The 17,324-nt window shown below is 57.2% G+C and overlaps 2 protein-coding genes across 3 annotated transcripts; one reads left to right on the forward strand and one right to left on the reverse strand.

Annotated features, from left to right (window-relative positions):
• The first annotated feature begins 37 nt into the window (after window positions 1-37).
• Window positions 38-15,331, forward strand: LOC127593966 (filamin-C-like). 2 transcript variants are annotated; one of them, XM_052055753.1, is made up of 47 exons: window positions 38-574; window positions 1,857-2,105; window positions 2,192-2,289; window positions 2,378-2,528; window positions 2,723-2,841; window positions 2,908-2,985; window positions 3,048-3,210; window positions 3,292-3,492; window positions 3,627-3,764; window positions 3,847-3,973; window positions 4,045-4,181; window positions 4,265-4,458; window positions 4,523-4,636; window positions 4,831-4,974; window positions 5,098-5,221; window positions 5,289-5,449; window positions 5,560-5,650; window positions 5,750-5,919; window positions 5,989-6,106; window positions 6,186-6,448; window positions 6,535-7,132; window positions 7,231-7,404; window positions 7,508-7,670; window positions 7,761-7,921; window positions 7,989-8,156; window positions 8,248-8,371; window positions 8,454-8,610; window positions 8,732-8,848; window positions 9,309-9,498; window positions 9,582-9,605; window positions 9,677-9,924; window positions 10,032-10,131; window positions 10,202-10,342; window positions 10,548-10,676; window positions 10,771-10,944; window positions 11,025-11,186; window positions 11,273-11,476; window positions 11,535-11,687; window positions 11,973-12,095; window positions 12,242-12,484; window positions 12,555-12,962; window positions 13,044-13,159; window positions 13,314-13,446; window positions 13,518-13,694; window positions 13,787-14,005; window positions 14,197-14,406; window positions 14,640-15,331. In XM_052055753.1, the coding sequence occupies exons 1-47, from the start codon at window positions 211-213 to the stop codon at window positions 14,825-14,827; spliced, it is 8,208 nt and encodes a 2,735-aa protein (XP_051911713.1). In that variant the 5' UTR covers window positions 38-210; the 3' UTR covers window positions 14,828-15,331. The 2 variants fall into 2 exon arrangements, with proteins under 2 accessions (XP_051911713.1, XP_051911715.1); XM_052055755.1 differs by lacking the exon at window positions 8,732-8,848.
• Window positions 15,332-15,359: 28 nt separating this feature from the next.
• Window positions 15,360-17,178, reverse strand: tspan12 (tetraspanin 12). The gene is made up of 7 exons (XM_052055773.1): window positions 16,968-17,178; window positions 16,647-16,729; window positions 16,429-16,564; window positions 16,282-16,347; window positions 16,058-16,165; window positions 15,841-15,984; window positions 15,360-15,771 (listed from the first exon to the last, which is right to left on the reverse strand). Exons 1-7 carry the CDS (start codon window positions 17,031-17,033, stop codon window positions 15,532-15,534), a joined length of 843 nt encoding a protein of 280 aa, XP_051911733.1. The 5' UTR covers window positions 17,034-17,178; the 3' UTR covers window positions 15,360-15,531.
• Between the last annotated feature and the right edge of the window lie 146 nt (window positions 17,179-17,324).

The following is a 17,324-nucleotide window of genomic DNA, read 5'->3' on the forward strand; positions in this document are numbered from 1 at the left end:
ACCCCCCACCCCCACCCCCCGGGTCTTCTCCCACCCGACCCCCACCCTGTCCAATGAGCTGGCGGCTGGCTATCAGGCCGCGTGTTATTATGGTCTGGCGAGAGCATTCCAGGGAGTCCTCCACTCTGAGGCACACGCTCGCTCCTTCTGAGGCGGAAACTCGTCTCGTGCCACTTTTGCGCTGGTTTGGCGCGCTCTTCGGGCACCACCATGATGCCACAGCAGCACCTCCAGACTTTGCCGCTGGACGACAATCCGGAAGATGAGCAGGAATTGGAGGAGATGCCGGCCACGGAGAAGGACCTGGCCGAAGACGCGCCCTGGAAGAAGATCCAGCAGAACACCTTCACCAGGTGGTGCAATGAGCACCTGAAGAGCGTCCACAAGCGCATGCTGGACCTGCAGAAGGACCTGGCGGACGGCCTGAGGCTCATTGCTCTGCTGGAGGTCTTGAGCCAGAAGAACATGTACCGCAAGTACCACGCCAGGCCCAACTTTCGCCAGATGAAGCTGGAGAACGTGTCGGTAGCGCTGGAGTTCCTGGAGCGACAACACATCCGCCTGGTGTCCATCGGTGAGTGTGGAATCTGGGTGGGGGGGTGGAGGGGAGGGGGTTAGATGCTCATCCCTGACCCAGCAACCACAAACTCGCTCGCACTTTTGATTGACGGCACGTTAAAAGTTCCTTTCCTGCCTAAGATGAGCTCCCGACACGGCCTCGCGGAGGTCCGGGCTCTGTTTTTCGGGGCCGTCCTGATTGACAGAGCGACAGCTGAGTTCCGCCGTCCCCCCCGAGCCCCAAACTCAAAATAGAAGCGCTTTGCTCTTTTAGGCTTTATGATACCTCGCGCCATCACATAACGCGTAGATCACAATGTCGTTTTCATCCACTCCCGGTCCAAACTGGCGAGAAGATCATGATGGAAAGCCATTTGAGTATTTCTTCCTTGTCCTCATGAGTAAGACCATTCAGCGCCTGAATAGGATGGCCGTGTCTTACTTGAAAACTGTCGCCACCCTTTGTCCTCACCAACACGACAAATTTGGCAGACATTACTCGAAAGGCAACATTTGAAAACTTGCAATACACTCGTCAGAAGGTCTCGCCAACCACATGAGCGACGGCGTCTTCAGCTGTTCCCTCTCCACAAGTGTGGACACAATGCACGGCCTTTTTCCTGGACTTTTGTGTCAGCTGTTGTTTTATAGCTGACAGGTGTGTGTGTGAGTGTGTGTCTAATAATATGAATGAATGAATAGTTTAATGCCTGAATAAGATAAGATAAGATATCCTTTGCTCCACCGACTTTGGGTCACGGGGCGACGGTTCTTTGGGGTCAGAATTGGGTTGAAATAGTCTCTCCATGGGGCTGCGGTGATGATTCCGTCCTGCGGGGGGCAGCGGGGTGCCAACAAGCCGAACAAATTGTTTCCTTGTGTGCTCATCCGTCCCACTTCCTGCTGTGGAACACTTTCCCTCCAACGTCACACGTGATCTGGGTGTTTGTCCTGTTGCCATGGGGAATGAGCTTTTGTGTGGAACAAAGAAGTCTTTTGAGTGGGCCAAGAGGAATTCTTGGCCCAAAAAGAAGGGCAAGTCAACAGGAAGTCAGGTGTTCAAATCCTCAATGAAGGGGCGGCAACTTTACCTATGTGGCTATGCTAACGAGGAGCAGCGGTGAAGATCCATCCCTCCGTCCATTTTCGAATCCGCTTCTCGTCACGAGGGGCATGGCATAGCCTAGTAGGCGGAGGGCACCCTGATCCGCTTGCCAGCCAATCACAGGGCACACATCGACAAACAACCATCCACGCAAGTATTCGGAAATATTCTGTGCTCCTCATACTCTCACCAGACTCTAAAGCCATCGTGGACGGGAATCTGAAGCTGATCCTCGGTCTGATCTGGACGCTCATCCTGCACTACTCAATCTCCATACCCATGTGGGAGGACGAGGACGACATGGATGCTAGGAAGCTGACACCCAAGCAGCGTCTTCTGGGCTGGATCCAGAATAAGGTGCCCCAGATGCCCATCACCAACTTCCACCGCGACTGGAGGGACGGCAAGGCACTGGGTGCCCTGGTGGACAATTGTGCCCCAGGTAAACCACGGGACACTTTTTGTTCACAGAGCCAGCGGAAGTAGATGAGCGCCGAACCTTAGGACGAGTATTGTGCCTGTCTTCAGGTCTCTGTCCAGACTGGGAAACTTGGGATCCAGGTCAGCCGGTGGAGAACGCCAGAGAGGCCATGCAACAGGCAGATGACTGGTTGGGCGTTCCTCAGGTAACTCTCCGCATTTCCGTGCTGACTTTTTGCTCCACCATTTGGAGAAGTTCCCATCTCGGGACCTGGGATTTTGCCACCTGTGCAGGTCATCGCTCCAGAAGAGATCGTGGACCCCAACGTGGACGAGCACTCGGTTATGACCTACCTGTCACAGTTTCCCAAAGCCAAACTGAAGCCGGGCGCCCCCTTGAGGGCAAAGACTCTGCATCCCAAGAAGGCCAAAGCCTTCGGGCCCGGTGGGTAGTACGGCAGAACTCGTGACCATGCTGAGTGGTGCGACCCTTGTCGTCTGGAGGACATTTCATAAAGACAGAACTTTCTCCCGCGGGAATGTCAACCAACACATTTTTGTTGTCGTTTTCAGTTCCTCAGTTCACCGGCGCCTTTTGTTTCCCAATAGAGAAAAATGTTCTTCTCCTCTGGGCTGCAGGCATTGAACCTCGTGGGAACGTGGTTCTCAAACCAGCAGAATTTCTGGTGGAAACGGTGGAGGCCGGACTGGGCGAGATTCTGGTTTATGTTGAAGACTTGGAGGGGCACACAGAAGAGGTGGGCACAGCAGGTCTACTGGGCTGGTTCAAAAGAAATCAAGGTCAAGGGTGTGTGTTTTTTCAGGCCCGAGTGATCCCCAACAATGACAAGAACCGAACCTACTCGGTGGTCTACCTCCCCAAAGTGGAGGGTCTCCATCAAGTAAGTTCATCAAGCAACCGCTTCCAGCAACCTGCCGTGCTCATATGCTTCCTCTCTGCCAGGTCAAGGTTCTGTTTGCAGGCCAGGACATTGACGGGAGCCCTTTCATGGTCCATGTCTCCAAAGCGATGGGGGACCCGACCCGGGTGCAGGCTCGCGGCCCGGGACTGCAGAACGTGGGAAACATGGCTACCAAGCCCACCTACTTTGACATCTACACAGCCGGTCTCTCGTCTGCTCCGTCACTTCTTCTTGGTGTCCTTGCACGGGGTCCCCTCAACGCGTGCCCCTTACTCGGCCCGCTAGGCGCTGGCGCTGGTGACGTGGGTGTGACCATCGGGGACTCAAACGGGCGGCGGGACACCGTGGAGGTGGTTCTGGAGAACAAAGGGGACAGCATCTTCCGATGCACCTACGTACCCGTGCTGGAGGGGCCGCACACCGTCTACGTCACATTTGCTGGACAGCAGGTTCCCAGAAGCCCCTTCCCCGTCTTCATTGCCAAAGGTATGACTTTGAACCCCGGTCACGATTGACTCTTGATCCCACGCGACTCGGTGCCGTGACACTGACGTGACTCGGGCTGGTACCGTCCGACTTGGACGCCTGATGGTTTGGCCCCTTGTGATTGCTCCGTGCAGCCTGCAACCCAAACGCCTGCAGGGCTTTCGGCCGAGGTCTGCAGCCCAAAGGTCTGAGGGTGAAGGAAGCGGCCGAGTTTAAAGTGGACGCCCGAAGCGGCGGAAGCGGCGAGCTCCGAGTGGCGGTGACGGGACCGAGTGAGCGTCTTCACCGCACGTTCGCAACTTTGAAGGTGACGCGCGGCCGCCTTTCAGCTCGGACTGCACGTGTTGGCTACAGACGGCCCGGAGAACCCCGTGAAGGTGGTGGAGGTGGACGGCAGCCGCTACGAGTGTAGCTACTACCCCGTCGTGGCAGGAAGTTACGTCATCAACATCACTTGGGGCGGTCACGGCATCCCGCGCAGGTGAGCCTCAAACGGGTCGCCGACGTCACCGAGTGGGGAGCGGAGTGTTCATCGCTTTGTTTTGTCTTCAGTCCCTTTCAAGTCGATGTGAGCGAGGAGGCGGGGCCTCAGAAGGTGCGGGCCTGGGGTCCTGGTCTGGAGACGGGTATGGTGGGAAAGAGTGCCGACTTTGTCGTGGAGGCCATCGGGACGGAGGTGGGAACCCTCGGTATGTCCCCGCGCTTCAAAACGCCAAGTTGGAAGAAGGACGCGGCCGAGTGAGAATGACCGTTTTCCGGGGGGGGCGGTCAGGCTTCTCCATCGAGGGTCCGTCCCAGGCCAAGATCGAGTGCGATGACAAAGGGGACGGCTCGTGTGACGTCAGGTACTGGCCCACTGAAGCCGGCGACTACGCCGTCCACGTCATATGTGATGACGAGGATGTGAAGGACAGCCCCTTCATCGCGCGCATCCTGCCCGCTGCCGTGGATCTCCACCCGGAAAAGGTGACGGCGGCGAGACCGCAACCGAGATTAAAAGTGGCTCAAGGCGCTGCTGACCATCCCCCAGGTGAGGTGTTACGGACCGGGCCTGGAACCCGTCGGCCGCATCGTCAACAAACCGGCGGATTTCACCATCGACAGCCGAGCCGCCGGCGCCGGCGAGCTCAGGCTCTACGCTCAGGTGAGGACTTGCCCACTTATCGCGGAAGTATTCCGAATCTTCATGTGATTGTTGTTCAACCCGTTGCTCTCTTGCTACTCAACCCCTCTCCATCATCTTCTCTCTCTCTGAGTGGGCCTCTGTTGTGAACCGGCGCTCCGTCAATCAAACTGAGCTGAAGAGTAATCCATCTCCTTTGTCAATGTCCCACGCAGGATGCCGAAGGCTGCCCGATAGACGTGGAGATAAGGGACAATGGCGACGAGACCTTCTTGTGCGTTTACGTCCCCACAAAGCCCATCAAACACACCATCGTCATTACGTGGGCTGAGGTCAACGTTCCCAACAGCCCCTTCAGGGTACCGTGAGCTCCGCCTCTTAACCTCTTGCTCAGTAGATCAAGACCGTAGAGTATGTCTGCGTCACGGTCGGGTGACGGTAAAACAAAAAGACATTCCTGAGTTAGATGTGTTTGCGAGCAGGTGAGCATCGGAGAGGGCAGCCACCCGCAAAATGTGAAGGTTTTCGGTCCCGGCGTGGAGAGAAGCGGACTCAAGGCCAACGAGCCGACTTACTTCACGGTGGACTGTGGCGAGGCGGGACAAGGTGAGACGCCACTTCTCCATCCTTCTTCCACAGACTGACACCTGGCCACTTGTCCCCCCCCCCTCAGGTGACGTCAGCATTGGCATCAAGTGTGCGCCCGGTGTGGTTGGACCAACCGAGGCTGGCATCGACTTCGATATCATCAAAAATGACAACGACACCTTCACGGTCAAGTACACGCCGCCGGCCCCGGGCCAGTACACCATCATGGTGCTCTTCGCCGACCAGGTGAGACGCAGAAAAAAAAACAGAAAACCTCAAGAACTCAATTACAGAGGTACCTTGCACTCGTGATGATTTGAAACAAATACTTGCGCCTTCTTTTCTTGTTAAAACAGGAAATTCCAATCAGCCCCTTTCGGATCAAAGTGGATCCTTCGCATGATGCTGCCAAAGTGAGAGCGGAAGGACCTGGACTCAACAAATTGGGTCAGCTAATGTAAAGAACAGTTGTAGAACGTCCATTTTTATTTGTATTTCTTGGATGCATGCCCGCATGAATCACTCGGATGTTTTGTTCCGGTGAAGGTGTCGAAGCGGGAAAGCCGACACACTTCACCATCTACACCAAAGGGGCCGGCAAAGCTCAGCCCGAGGTCCACTTTGGAGGCGGCACGAAAGGGGACGCGGTTCGAGACTTTGAGATCATCGACAACCACGACTACTCGTACACAGTCCGCTACACCGCCACGCGCCGGGTGAGTTGACCTCTGACTTTGTGAGCATGCGTGCGTCTGTCAACATCACGTTGTTTTGTCATTCTTCAGGGGAGTTTGTCCATCACTGTCCTCCACGGGGGCGACGCCATTCCCAAAAGTCCATTTCGCATCGAAGTGGCTCCACCTCTGGACCTCACCAAAGTTCGAGTTCACAACCTGAACAACAGTCGGTACAAGTTTTCTCTTTGCGCGAAATCCTCGCGTCATCATTCGGTTGAGGAACCATGTTGAAATGTGTCAATCAGAGGTGAACGTGGGAAAGGATCAGGAGTTCAGTGTCAGTACTTCGGGCGCCGGCGGTCAGGGCCAACTGGATGTGAAGATCGTTTCTCCATCTCACCGAGCGATTCCATGCAAGCTGGAGTCCGGCGCAGCCAATGAGCTTCATTCGGCCAGGTACATCCCGTCGGAGGAGGGGCCTTACAGTGTGGAAATCAGCTATGACGGGAACCCCATCCCGGGAAGTCCCTTGGCAGTGGAGGCCACCTTACCCCCCGATCCCTCCAAGGTGAGTTTCCCGGCTGAAGAAGACGGACGGGGCGGTGGGGGGGTGTCATTTCGTGCACGTCAACAGCATCCTTCCTGGCCTCACAGGTGCAAGCCTATGGGCCGGGTCTTGAGGGCGGCGCGGTGGGTAAACCGGCCCACTTTGCCATCGACACAAAGGGAGCAGGCGCCGGTGGTTTAGGCCTGACAGTGGAGGGTCCCTGCGAGGCCAAGATCCAATGCCAGGACAATGGCGACGGCTCTTGCTCGGTCTCCTACCTGCCCACCGAGCCCGGCGAGTACAACATCAACATCCTGTTTGCCGACCGACACATCCCCGGCTCCCCCTTCAAGGCCGCCGTCCGGTCCCCGTTCGACCCCAGCAGGGTGACGGCCAGCGGGCCCGGTTTGGAGCGGGGGAAAGCCCACCGAGCCGGCTCCTTCCTGGTGGACTGCTCCAAAGCCGGAGAGGCGGAGCTCACCATCGAGATTATTTCCCAGTCGGGCTCCAAAGCCGAAGTTCACGTGGAGAACAACGGCGACGGAACCTACTCCATCACCTACATCCCGCGATCTCACGGCGCGTACACCATCACCATCAAGTACGGCGGACATCCGGTACCAAATTTCCCCACCGGCCTGCAGGTGGAAGCAGCCCTGGACATCAGCGGCGTCAAGGTCTACGGACCCGGTGCCGAACCCAGGGGTGAGGAGAGGACAAATTCTTGGTTCATCGACTTGGAGTACTTTTTTTTTCAGGGGTACTCGACCTCTTGTCCTTCATGTTCCCCTTCTCCTCACCAGGAGTCCTGCGAGAAGTCACCACACACTTCATCGTGGATGCCAGAAGTGTTTACCAGACGGCCGGCGGCCACGTCAAAGCGTACATTTCCAATCCGTCAGGTGCCAGCACAGATGCCTACATTATGGACAAGGCCGACGGCACGTACCACGTGGAGTACACGCCTTTCGAGGACGGTCAGTGACTTGACTGGACTAACCAGCCCCCCCGAGTTGCCGTTGCTTCCAGGTCGTGTGGACGCTTGGTTCTAGTGCTGCGGGCTTTGTATTTTTTTGGCAGGTCCGCATGTCATCGAGGTGTTGTTGGATGATGAGGCAGTCCCCAAGAGTCCCTTCAGGGTGTCCGTAAGTGAAGGTTGTGATCCAAGTCGAGTTCAGGCCTACGGGCCGGGCCTGCAGGAGGGTCTGGTCAACAAGCAAAACCGCTTTACCGTCGAGACCAGGTAAGTCGACCCGACGCTCTCACGAGCTAAGATGAAGGCTTAGAAGGTTTCAAAATGGCATTCTTACAGCCCCCGTGTTGCCCTTGTCAGGGGTGCCGGCACCGGGGGCCTTGGCCTAGCCATCGAGGGCCCGTCTGAGGCCAAGATGTCCTGCAAGGACAACAAAGATGGCAGCTGTAGCGTGGAGTACGTTCCGTTCACTCCTGGAGAGTACGACGTCAATATCACCTTTGGGGGACTTTCCATTCCAGGTGCAGTGGAGCCCGTTTGGCCACTCGCCGCGTTCCCTCCCCTCAACTTTCTGCTTCATCGTTGCAGGAAGTCCATTTCGAGTCCCCGTGCGAGAGGTGGTGGACCCCACCAAAGTGCGCTGTTCTGGGCCCGGCCTCGGAAGCGCCGTTCGTGCTCAGGTCTTTCAGACCTTTACGGTGGACTGCAGCAAGGCCGGCGTAGCCCCCTTGGAGGTCCAGATCTTCGGCCCCACAGGTGGTTCCCCCCCCCGCCGTCTTCTTACAACAGGAGTGGCGTCCAAATATAGGATGAGCCTGTCCTGAAGGTGAACTTGCTGCTTGCGCAGGTGTCACCGAGCCCATCAGCATCTTGGACAACGGTGACGGGACGCATACGGTGAATTACACCCCGGCCAACGACGGCGCTTACACCATCTACATCAAGTACGCCCAGCAGGAAGTGCCTCGAAGGTGATCGGCACTCACAACAATCACCGTATCCTCTGATCAAGATGATTTTGAAAGAAAGGGGGGGGGGACATTTCCTTTTCAGTCCCTTCAAGATCAAGACCCTGCCGGCTCACGACGCCAGCAAAGTCCGCGCCAGCGGCCCCGGTCTGAATTCGTCCGGCGTTCCCGCCAGTCTGCCGGTAGAGTTCACCATCGACGCCAGAGATGCCGGCGAAGGACTGCTGACGGTTCAGATCGCGGTGAGACGCCAGAAGCGCAAAGACAAAGCGCACGTTGACCTTCAGCTTAACCGTCTAACGTGAGCACAGAAACCTTGAGCGTGACCCTGTCCCGTGTGACCTCCTGTGCCGCCGGCTGCAGGGTCCTGACGGGTGCGGGCACCGGGCTTCCGTGTTTGTGCAGGACTGGCACACGCGTGTGTGGGAATCTCATATAGTCAAGAGAACCATCCCGTTCTCCATTCTTAAGAGAGCCTGTGTAAGGGCAACAACACACACCTCCTCTGTCTTAGCAACAGCTCCTACCCGACCTCATTTCATCCGTCTGCCTCGTTCAAGAAGCAAATTGGCATCGGCATCACATGAGCTTCAATTCTCGAGTTTCTTCGGGAACTGCGTACTTGGAATCATGGGCTAATTTCTTCATCCATTTGTCTTCAACACCATCATCATCATCATCATCATCACCGCCAACTAGAGTCGTGGCTTGAGAGGTCACGTTGCTGCCACCACTGGTCTCAAACGGGAGTGCTGAGCTGGGATGGTTCGCTGTACGAGTGAAAGCAAACCGGCCTCCTCCTCTTCTTTCTAATTCATCACTTGTTCCGGCGAACATATGTCGGACAGACGAAAAGCTTGATTGTGTGGGCTGTTTGTAGACCCGTGGTGGGAAGCAGCGGTTGTGTCCAAGTTTGATCGTCTGATTTGGTAATTGTCAGGATCCTGAGAGCAAGCCCAAGAAGGCCAACATTCGGGACAACCGCGACGGCACCTACACGGTGTCCTACGTCCCGGACATGGCGGGCCGCTACACCATCACCATCAAGTATGGCGGGGACGAGATCCCGTATTCGCCGTACCGCATCCACGCCGCACCCTCGGGGGACGCCAGCAAGTGTCTGGTCACAGGTCAGACCCCTGTCGCCGCCCCCCCCCCCCCCCCTGTGCTCAATTTCACTTTTGGTCCTAATTGGCTTCTCGTTGTCCTCCAGTGTCCATCGGAGGACACGGACCAGGTGAGTGCGCGCGACCTCATTGTTGGCCCTCGTTGGCGCTTGTTGGTCCGACGCGGCATTTATCACGGCAGGGTCCGGTGTTAGCCCCGCCATCCGGATCGGAGAGGAGACGCTCATCACGGTGGATGCCAAGGCCGCCGGGAAAGGCAAGGTCACCTGCAAGGTGTCCACGCCGGACGGGGCCGAACTGGACGTGGACGTGGTGGAAAACGCGGACGGGACCTTTGACATTTACTACACGGCGCCGGAACCCGGGAAGTACGTCATCACCATCCGCTTCGGAGGGGAACACATCCCCAACAGTCCTTTCCACGTACTGGTGGGTTCCACACGAGCATGACGTTGCTAAGGAGCCTCCTCCCCACACAAAAGACTGCGTCGAGTTCCTTCTGACGTCCACTTGGTGTTTGGCTCCGCCCACTCCAGGCAACCGACGATCCCGCGGCCCCCATCGACGAGACGGAGGCGGTGCTGCGGCCGTTTAGCCTGGTCATTCCCTTCACCGTGCAGACGGGCGAAATCACGGGTGAGCCCGCTTTTGGTCGGACTCTCTGGCGAGCGGGCCGCTGACCGTGTCATCGGCGTACGCCGCGCAGGTGAAGTGCGAATGCCGTCCGGTCGCGCGGCCCAACCGCAGATCGCCGACAACAAGGACGGCACCGTCACCGTCAAGTACTCTCCGATTGAGTGCGGCCTGCACGAGATGGACATCAAGTACGAGGGCCAGCACATCTCAGGTACGCCGCTTTGTCACCGTCAACGGCAATCACCATGGTGGGCCGCCCCGAGACCGTTGTCTCCTCTCCACCACCAATGAAAAGCCTAGAAAGAGCAAGATTCGTTCCATCCATCAGAGAAGACCTCCGAGTCATCTCTGGCTAGGAGTTTTGGAAAGGAAGAAAGTTTAAAAAAAACAATTTGTGAGCTCCCTGTCCACTGCAGGAAGTCCGCTTCAGTTCTTTGTGGATGCCGTGAATAGCGGTCACGTGACGGCGTATGGCCCGGGTTTGAGCCACGGTGTGGCCAGCTCGCCGGCCACCTTCACGATCGCGACCAAGGGCGCCGGAGAAGGTAAGACGGCGGGAGCAAGCCGTCTCTAAGAGAAGCGCAGTCTGGACGACTTGCGTTTGCAATGACTGACTCCCGAGGGTCCGCTTGGGCGCAGGCGGTTTGTCTCTGGCAGTGGAAGGCCCATCCAAAGCCGAAATCAGCTGCAAGGACAACAAAGATGGCACCTGCAGCGTCTCCTACCTGCCCACGGCGCCCGGCGACTACGTTATCATCGTCAAGTTTGATGAGCGCCACATTGCCGGCAGTCCCTTCACCGCCAAGATCACCGGTACAAAGAGCCACGCGCTTGTCGATTGGCGTCCTTTGCCCTCCGGCCCGGTTCTGACGCCGGCGTGCCGGTGACCCCAGGCAACGACCCTCTGGCCACGTCTCAGCTCAACGTCGGCGCGGCGACCGACGTCTCCTTGAGGATCGTGGAGACGGACCTGGGCAGTCTGACGGCGACCATCCAAGCTCCATCGGGAAGCGAAGAGGCGTGCCTGCTGAAGAGACTCCCCAACAGACACATCGGTACGTCCGCCAAGCGCTTCTTCCAAGATGTCATGGGAAAAGAACCGCCGTTTGGCCGCTCACTGTTTCTTTTCTCCCCCGTTCAGGCATCTCGTTCACACCCAAGGAAGTGGGCGAGCATGTGGTGAGCGTGAAGAAGGGCGGCAAGCACGTGAGCAACAGCCCGTTCAAGATCATGGTGGCGCAGTCCGAGATCGGGGATGCCGGCAAGGTGAAAGTCTTCGGGCCGGGACTGCTGGAGGGACGCACCTTCGAGGTGGCCCACTTCATCGTCGACACCAGGACGGCCGGTACGTGGAAATCGCCCGCCCCTTCCTGCACTTCCTAAGCGGGCGTGCGCTTTGGCAGGCTACGGAGGTCTGGGTCTGTCCATCGAGGGTCCCAGCAAGGTGGACATCAACTGCGAGGACGTGGAGGACGGCACCTGCCGCGTCACCTACTGTCCCAGTGAGCCCGGAAACTACATCATCAACATCAAGTTTGCCAACCAGCACGTCCCAGGTAGGTAATGCAAGCGCCCTCGCCGTCAAGTTTGTCGAGTCGTGGGCCATCGCCTTTATTTATTTATTTTTTCAATTTGCATTGTGAGCAAAAACTCGAGCCCCGAGTGAGCTTCAGACACGCGTCGATTGATTGGCCTCCTAGCTGTTGGAACGGAGCAATCAATCAAATACGACAAATGCTACGTGCAACACGCTAACGCTCGACTATCTGCGTGGTCGATGGCCAGCCCGAGTCTTGCGTCAGAGCCGTGACTTCTTCCTGCGTGTGTTTCCACGGCAACAGGAAGTCCTTTCACCGTCAAAGTGTTTGGTGAGGGCAGGATGAAAGAGAGCATCACCAGGAAGCGGCAGGCGCCCGCCATTGCCACCGTGGGAAGCACATGTGACCTTGACCTCAAGATCCCGGGTAAGCCGTGACACTACCGACTCTGCTCCACCAACGGACCCCCGTTTTGACTTTTCAGGGAAACGTATCCAAGTCAAATGCCAATGCACTCAAGTATAGCAAGCAAGTATTTGTACTCTGCGGCTGACCTCGCCCTCGTTCCACAGGCAACTGGTTTCAAATGGTTTCGGCGCAGGAGCGGGCCACTCGCACGTTCACGCGCAGCAGCCACACCTACACGCGCACCGAGCGCACTGAGATTAGCAAGACGCGCGGCGGCGAGACCAAGCGAGAGGTCTGCGTGGAGGAGAGCACACAAGTTGGAGACCCCTTTCGCGATGTCTTTGGAGACTTCATGGGACGGGAAAGTAGTCTGAGCGGCTTTGGCGGAAAGTCGCCACCGCAGGATGGTACGTGAGACTACTGAGGGCCAAAATCTTCACGTTGTCCTCTGATCTGGAAAAGGTTTCCCTCCCTCAGGTGAGCCGGCCCACCAAGAGATGGCGGCTCAGGTGACCAGTCCCGGCGGCAAGTGTCAGGACGCCGAGATCATCCGCGGCGAGGACAGCACGTACAGCGTCCGCTTCGTGCCGCAGGAAATGGGCGCGCACCTGGTGGAGGTCAAGTATCGCGGACAGCACGTTCCCGGGAGCCCCTTCCAGTTCACCGTGGGTCCCTTGGGAGAGGGCGGCGCCCACAAGGTGCGGGCCGGCGGCACCGGGCTGGAACGGGGCGTGGCCAGCGTCCCGGCCGAGTTCAGCGTCTGGACCAGAGAGGCGGGGGCCGGCGGGCTCTCCATAGCGGTGGAGGGTCCCAGCAAGGCAGAGATCGCCTTTGAGGACCGCAAGGACGGTTCCTGCGGCGTCTCCTACGTGGTCCAAGAGCCCGGTCCGACGCTCTGCCCGTCAAGCGCAACCTCCCCCGATTTGCTCTTCGGCCGCTCATCTTCCTTTGCTCTTCCCCCGCCAGGAGACTATGAGGTTTCCATCAAGTTCAATGACGAGCATATCCCAGACTCGCCCTTCGCCGTCCCGGTGGCCGCTTTGTCGGACGGCGCCCGCCGCCTCACCTTCACCAGCCTTCAGGTGAGACGCCAAGCCTTTCGCGAGGTTTTTCGGGACCGGTCAGCTGGAAGCAATCCATGTTCTGCTGCGGGGAGAGATGGCGGCGCGCCTTGTTTCTGAACCTTCTGAAATGCTCTTTAGCCTAGCCTGTCAGCATGGTGCCGGTGTCCCCTAGGATTCTGGACTCAAGGTGAACCAGGAAGCCTCCTTTGCGGTGCAGCTGAACGGAGCTCGGGGCGTCATCGACGCCAAGATCCACGCGCCTTCCGGAGCCACGGAGGAATGTTTGATCGGCCAGCTGGACGGCGGTAAGACTGCCTCTGCTTTTGGGGTAACTTTTGGAATCCGGCCCGAAAGAAATGACCGCATCCGTCGACAGATCGCTACGCCATTAGGTTCGTCCCCAAAGAGAACGGCGTCCACTCCATCGACGTCCGATTCGGTGACAGCCACGTGCCCGGAAGCCCCTTCAAAATTCGCGTGGGGGAGCCCGGTCAGGCGGGAGACCCCAGCAAGGTGTCGGCTTCGGGGCCCGGCCTGGAAAGGGGGATCACGGGTGAGCGAGAAGTCGTCGAGTAAAGTCACTACGGCGCTCGGATCAGTCAAGTCCCAAATCCTCAAGTCTGCCTTGTGGTTTGTCCCCGGCAGGGGTCGCGTCAGAGTTCATGGTGAACACGTGTAAGGCTGGCAGCGGCGCTCTGTCCGTGACCATCGACGGTCCCTCCAAAGTCCAGATGAGCTGCCAGGAATGTAGCGAAGGCTACCTGGTGTCCTATACCCCGATGGCTCCCGGGAGCTACCTGATCTCCGTCAAGTACGCGGGAGCGCAGCACATCGTCGGCAGCCCCTTCAAGGCCAAAGTCTCAGGTGGGCTTGGACCACATCGCCTCTCTTGCAGAAGCCTCGGCGAGATGATTACATGCCATTTATGCTCCCCGCAAATGTCGACCCGGGTCATTTACGTGACATCTTTGCCCATTCATTGAGCCGAGGGACAATGACACCAAGATCGACGTCCGCTCCTAGAATTGTCGTCATCGCCTTGCTTCCGTCTTTAGGTCCTAGTTTGTCCGGAGGTTCGAGCCTTCGTGAGACGTCATCGGTTCTGGTGGAAACCGTCACCAACTCCTCATCGGGGATGGCCGGGCCTTTCGCTTCCCTGCCCAAATTCTCCTCGGATGCGAGCAAGGTGGTCTCCAAGGGGGCCGGCCTCTCCAAGGCCTTTGTGGGCCAGAAGAACTCCTTCGTGGTGGACTGCAGCAACGCCGGTAGGCACAAATCACACACAAGTATGTCAAGCGTACATGGAGATTGATGATTGTACGTGAGTGGTATGTTCTCCCGATTTTTAAATCCCTCAAAGCAGAAGGGAAGAAGCCCTTGAAATGAGCCCTGTGCAACTCCAGGGCCAGAAATCACTTGAGTGCGGGGCTCGATTTTGTTTGACTTCCTATGAGACCGGCAGAAAAAGAGGCCTTGATGGTCTGTGGTGTGTTCGCAGGAAGCAACATGTTGATGGTGGGGGTCCACGGCCCCCGGGCCCCGTGCGAGGAGGTCTACGTGAAGCACGCGGGCCACAGGATGTACAATGTGACGTACACGGTGAAAGAAGTGGGAAACTACATCCTCATGGTGAAATGGGGCGATGGCCACATTCCCGGTAGCCCCTTTCATGTCACTGTACCGTGAAGGCCTCTCTTTTTCCAAAGTTCTCTTGAGACAAATCCAGTTGGCAGTTGCGATGAAAGAGATTTTTCGGAATGGGCTTTTGTTCTCTCTGCGGAGGTTTTGGCAGTCGGGAAGTGACAAAGAAAGTCTTGTCGTGGCTTTGCGAACGCCACCATTGTTTCATACGTTTCCTAACAATGAAAACATTCATAAGAATGAATGAAAGGTCACACGGCCACACTCAACCGCTGCCTTCTTTGAAGCCTGACGTTGACTAGGAACCAGTCCGTTTGTTTTTTGGTCTACACGTTGTTCCATGACATCGACCGGTCGACTGGTCCGTCGTTTCCGTTGGCCTTCTATTGACAAGCAGTCGATCGCTTGTCCTTTTCGTCCCCTCGCCAAAAGGAAACAAACACCAAGAGAGGGAGAACAGCCCACCGAGCTTTTACGTGATCAAAAAGTCATTGTTGCATTTCGATGTTGTGCTCAGAAATATGTTGGTAGAATAAAATCTCTTGTGATCATTTTGTCTAATTAATTGCTTGATTCATGAATTTTTAATTGGATGTTTAATTGAATGAAATGTACGGTAGGCATACGCACAAACACACACATAGACTTGCTGCCCACATCAAAACCAGATACACAAACGTCCCACGCAGACCACCACACTATTTCGACAGTTTCAGTCATACATCTTCTCATACGGTGCCCGAATAGCGTTAGCACACCGCGCGTAAGCGCCGTTCAGCGGGCGGGCCGTGGGCCGGCGCGACGACGCCCGCCGCCGGCGAGCCCCGCGGCTCTTTGGGCCGCTTGCGTCCGTAGTGAAGCGTCCAAAGCAGCGTGAGGGTCAGGGCCATGGCCAGGATCTGGGCCACGCCCAAGGCCACGCCCAGGAAGCGCAGCAGCCGCAGCGGCGCGCTGGAGCGGATGAAAGACAACAGCTTTGGACCGCAGCCCTGGAGGTGACAAAGGTCACGTTTCATTCTCAAGGCCGGACCGAAACGGCGTCGGGAGCGGCCTCTCACCTCTTGGTGCAGATCGCTGAGGTCGTGCTGGTGGGCGCGCCGAGCGCATCCTGGGTACTGATTGGAGCAGCACGAGTCGGGAGGCCACTCCCTCTCCGTCATCTCCAGCCAGTCCGTAAAGTACGTCACTCCGCAGCACTCAAACTGCGTGCGCGCACACACACACTTGCCATGTGTGTCTGTGTGTGTGTGTGTGTGCGTCAGTGAGGCAACAAACCTCCGTCTGAAAGGTGTTCCAGGTGTGTGTGAGCCACTGATGCTGGCGAAGGCCGAAGTTTGACATCCGAAACTTTAGACTGATCATGTCTGAGCGCTGCACAGGGGGCTGAATACAGCAGGTGGCACACACGCCGTTAGCCAAGTGTGTCACTCCTCTCCTGATAACAAAACAATGCACAAACACTAACACAGCGTGTGTGTGTGTGTGTGAGAGAGAGGCACCTGCTCATAGGTCCACAGAGCGCTGGCCAACTCCACGCACAAGATGACCAACAGACTTCCAAAGTACTGCAACACAAACACACACGGTGTGTCTTAATGTGTTTTTCTATTAGCATGTCATTCACAGCCAATCAGAAGCAGCCTTACCGAGGACAGCATCATGAGGTCGCAGCGCAGAGTGCCGCACACGCCCAACATGGCCACCATCAGCAGAAAGCAACACACCACCACCAGGACGGGATGGACGACGGGGGCGAAGGTCAGCACCGCAGCCTCCTCCAGCCTGTGAGCGCGTGCACACACACACAAAACCAGAGTTGTGGTGTTGTTGTTGTTGTTGTTGTTGTGGGTGCGTGCACACCGACCTGGTGTGAGCGGTCAGAGTCAGGACAGCATTTAGGGAATCTCGAATCCATGCCGCCACTCCCAGAATGCACGCGGACATCAACTGGAAGCACAGCCACGCCCACACAAACACACACACACACACACACATACTTAGACATACCTACAAACAAGAACACGTTCAACGTATAAAGGCCCGTGTGAATTTTGCAGGCAAAATACGTGCGTCAAGACAGTCGAATGAGTGCGAGAGTCACAGAAAAGAGTCCGAAAAGTGAAAAGCGTGTGAGAAGCAAACAAAGTGGCGTCAAGCTGTCGTCCGATCGAATTGCGTTTTTTACCCAGAAGAGCACGTTGAGCGCGTAGAGAAAAAGGCGCACGCATCTCACGGCGTCCTGCCTCGCCATCGGACGCTTCGGACCTCAAATGGTTCGGACCAACGCGGCGGCATGCTGAGCTGGGCCGACCCGGGACGGTTCCGACTAATGCGCAGTCAGTTGTCCTTTGCTGGTGTGGGGGTTGGGGGTTGGGGTGGGGCGGGGCGGGGCGGGGCGGGGAGGAACAACAGGTGCTACCCGGCGAGTGCGAACTTGTAAGTCGCCCTCCCCTCTCTCTCCTCGGCCCGCGCGCACGCACTCAAAGGCGCAGAGGCTCTGGAAATAGCTCTGAGATGACGTGCGCATGCTCGGCAGGATGCC

Source organism: Hippocampus zosterae, chromosome 21, assembly GCF_025434085.1.
Source record: "Hippocampus zosterae strain Florida chromosome 21, ASM2543408v3, whole genome shotgun sequence".
NCBI lineage: Eukaryota > Metazoa > Chordata > Actinopteri > Syngnathiformes > Syngnathidae > Hippocampus > Hippocampus zosterae.

Coding starts and splice junctions, on each gene's coding strand:
- tspan12 (XM_052055773.1), bottom strand. CDS start 17,033: ATGGCGAGGCAGGACGCCGTGAGATGCGTGCGCCTTTTTCTCTACGCG. Junction 16,730..16,967: donor CGCTCAACGTGCTCTTCTGG/GTAAAAAACGCA, acceptor CTGTGCTTCCAG/TTGATGTCCGCGTGCATTCT. Junction 16,565..16,646: donor ACTCTGACCGCTCACACCAG/GTCGGTGTGCAC, acceptor ACGCGCTCACAG/GCTGGAGGAGGCTGCGGTGC.
- LOC127593966 (XM_052055753.1), top strand. CDS start 211: ATGATGCCACAGCAGCACCTCCAGACTTTGCCGCTGGACGACAATCCG. Junction 10,132..10,201: donor GCAGACGGGCGAAATCACGG/GTGAGCCCGCTT, acceptor TACGCCGCGCAG/GTGAAGTGCGAATGCCGTCC. Junction 11,187..11,272: donor ACTCCCCAACAGACACATCG/GTACGTCCGCCA, acceptor TCCCCCGTTCAG/GCATCTCGTTCACACCCAAG.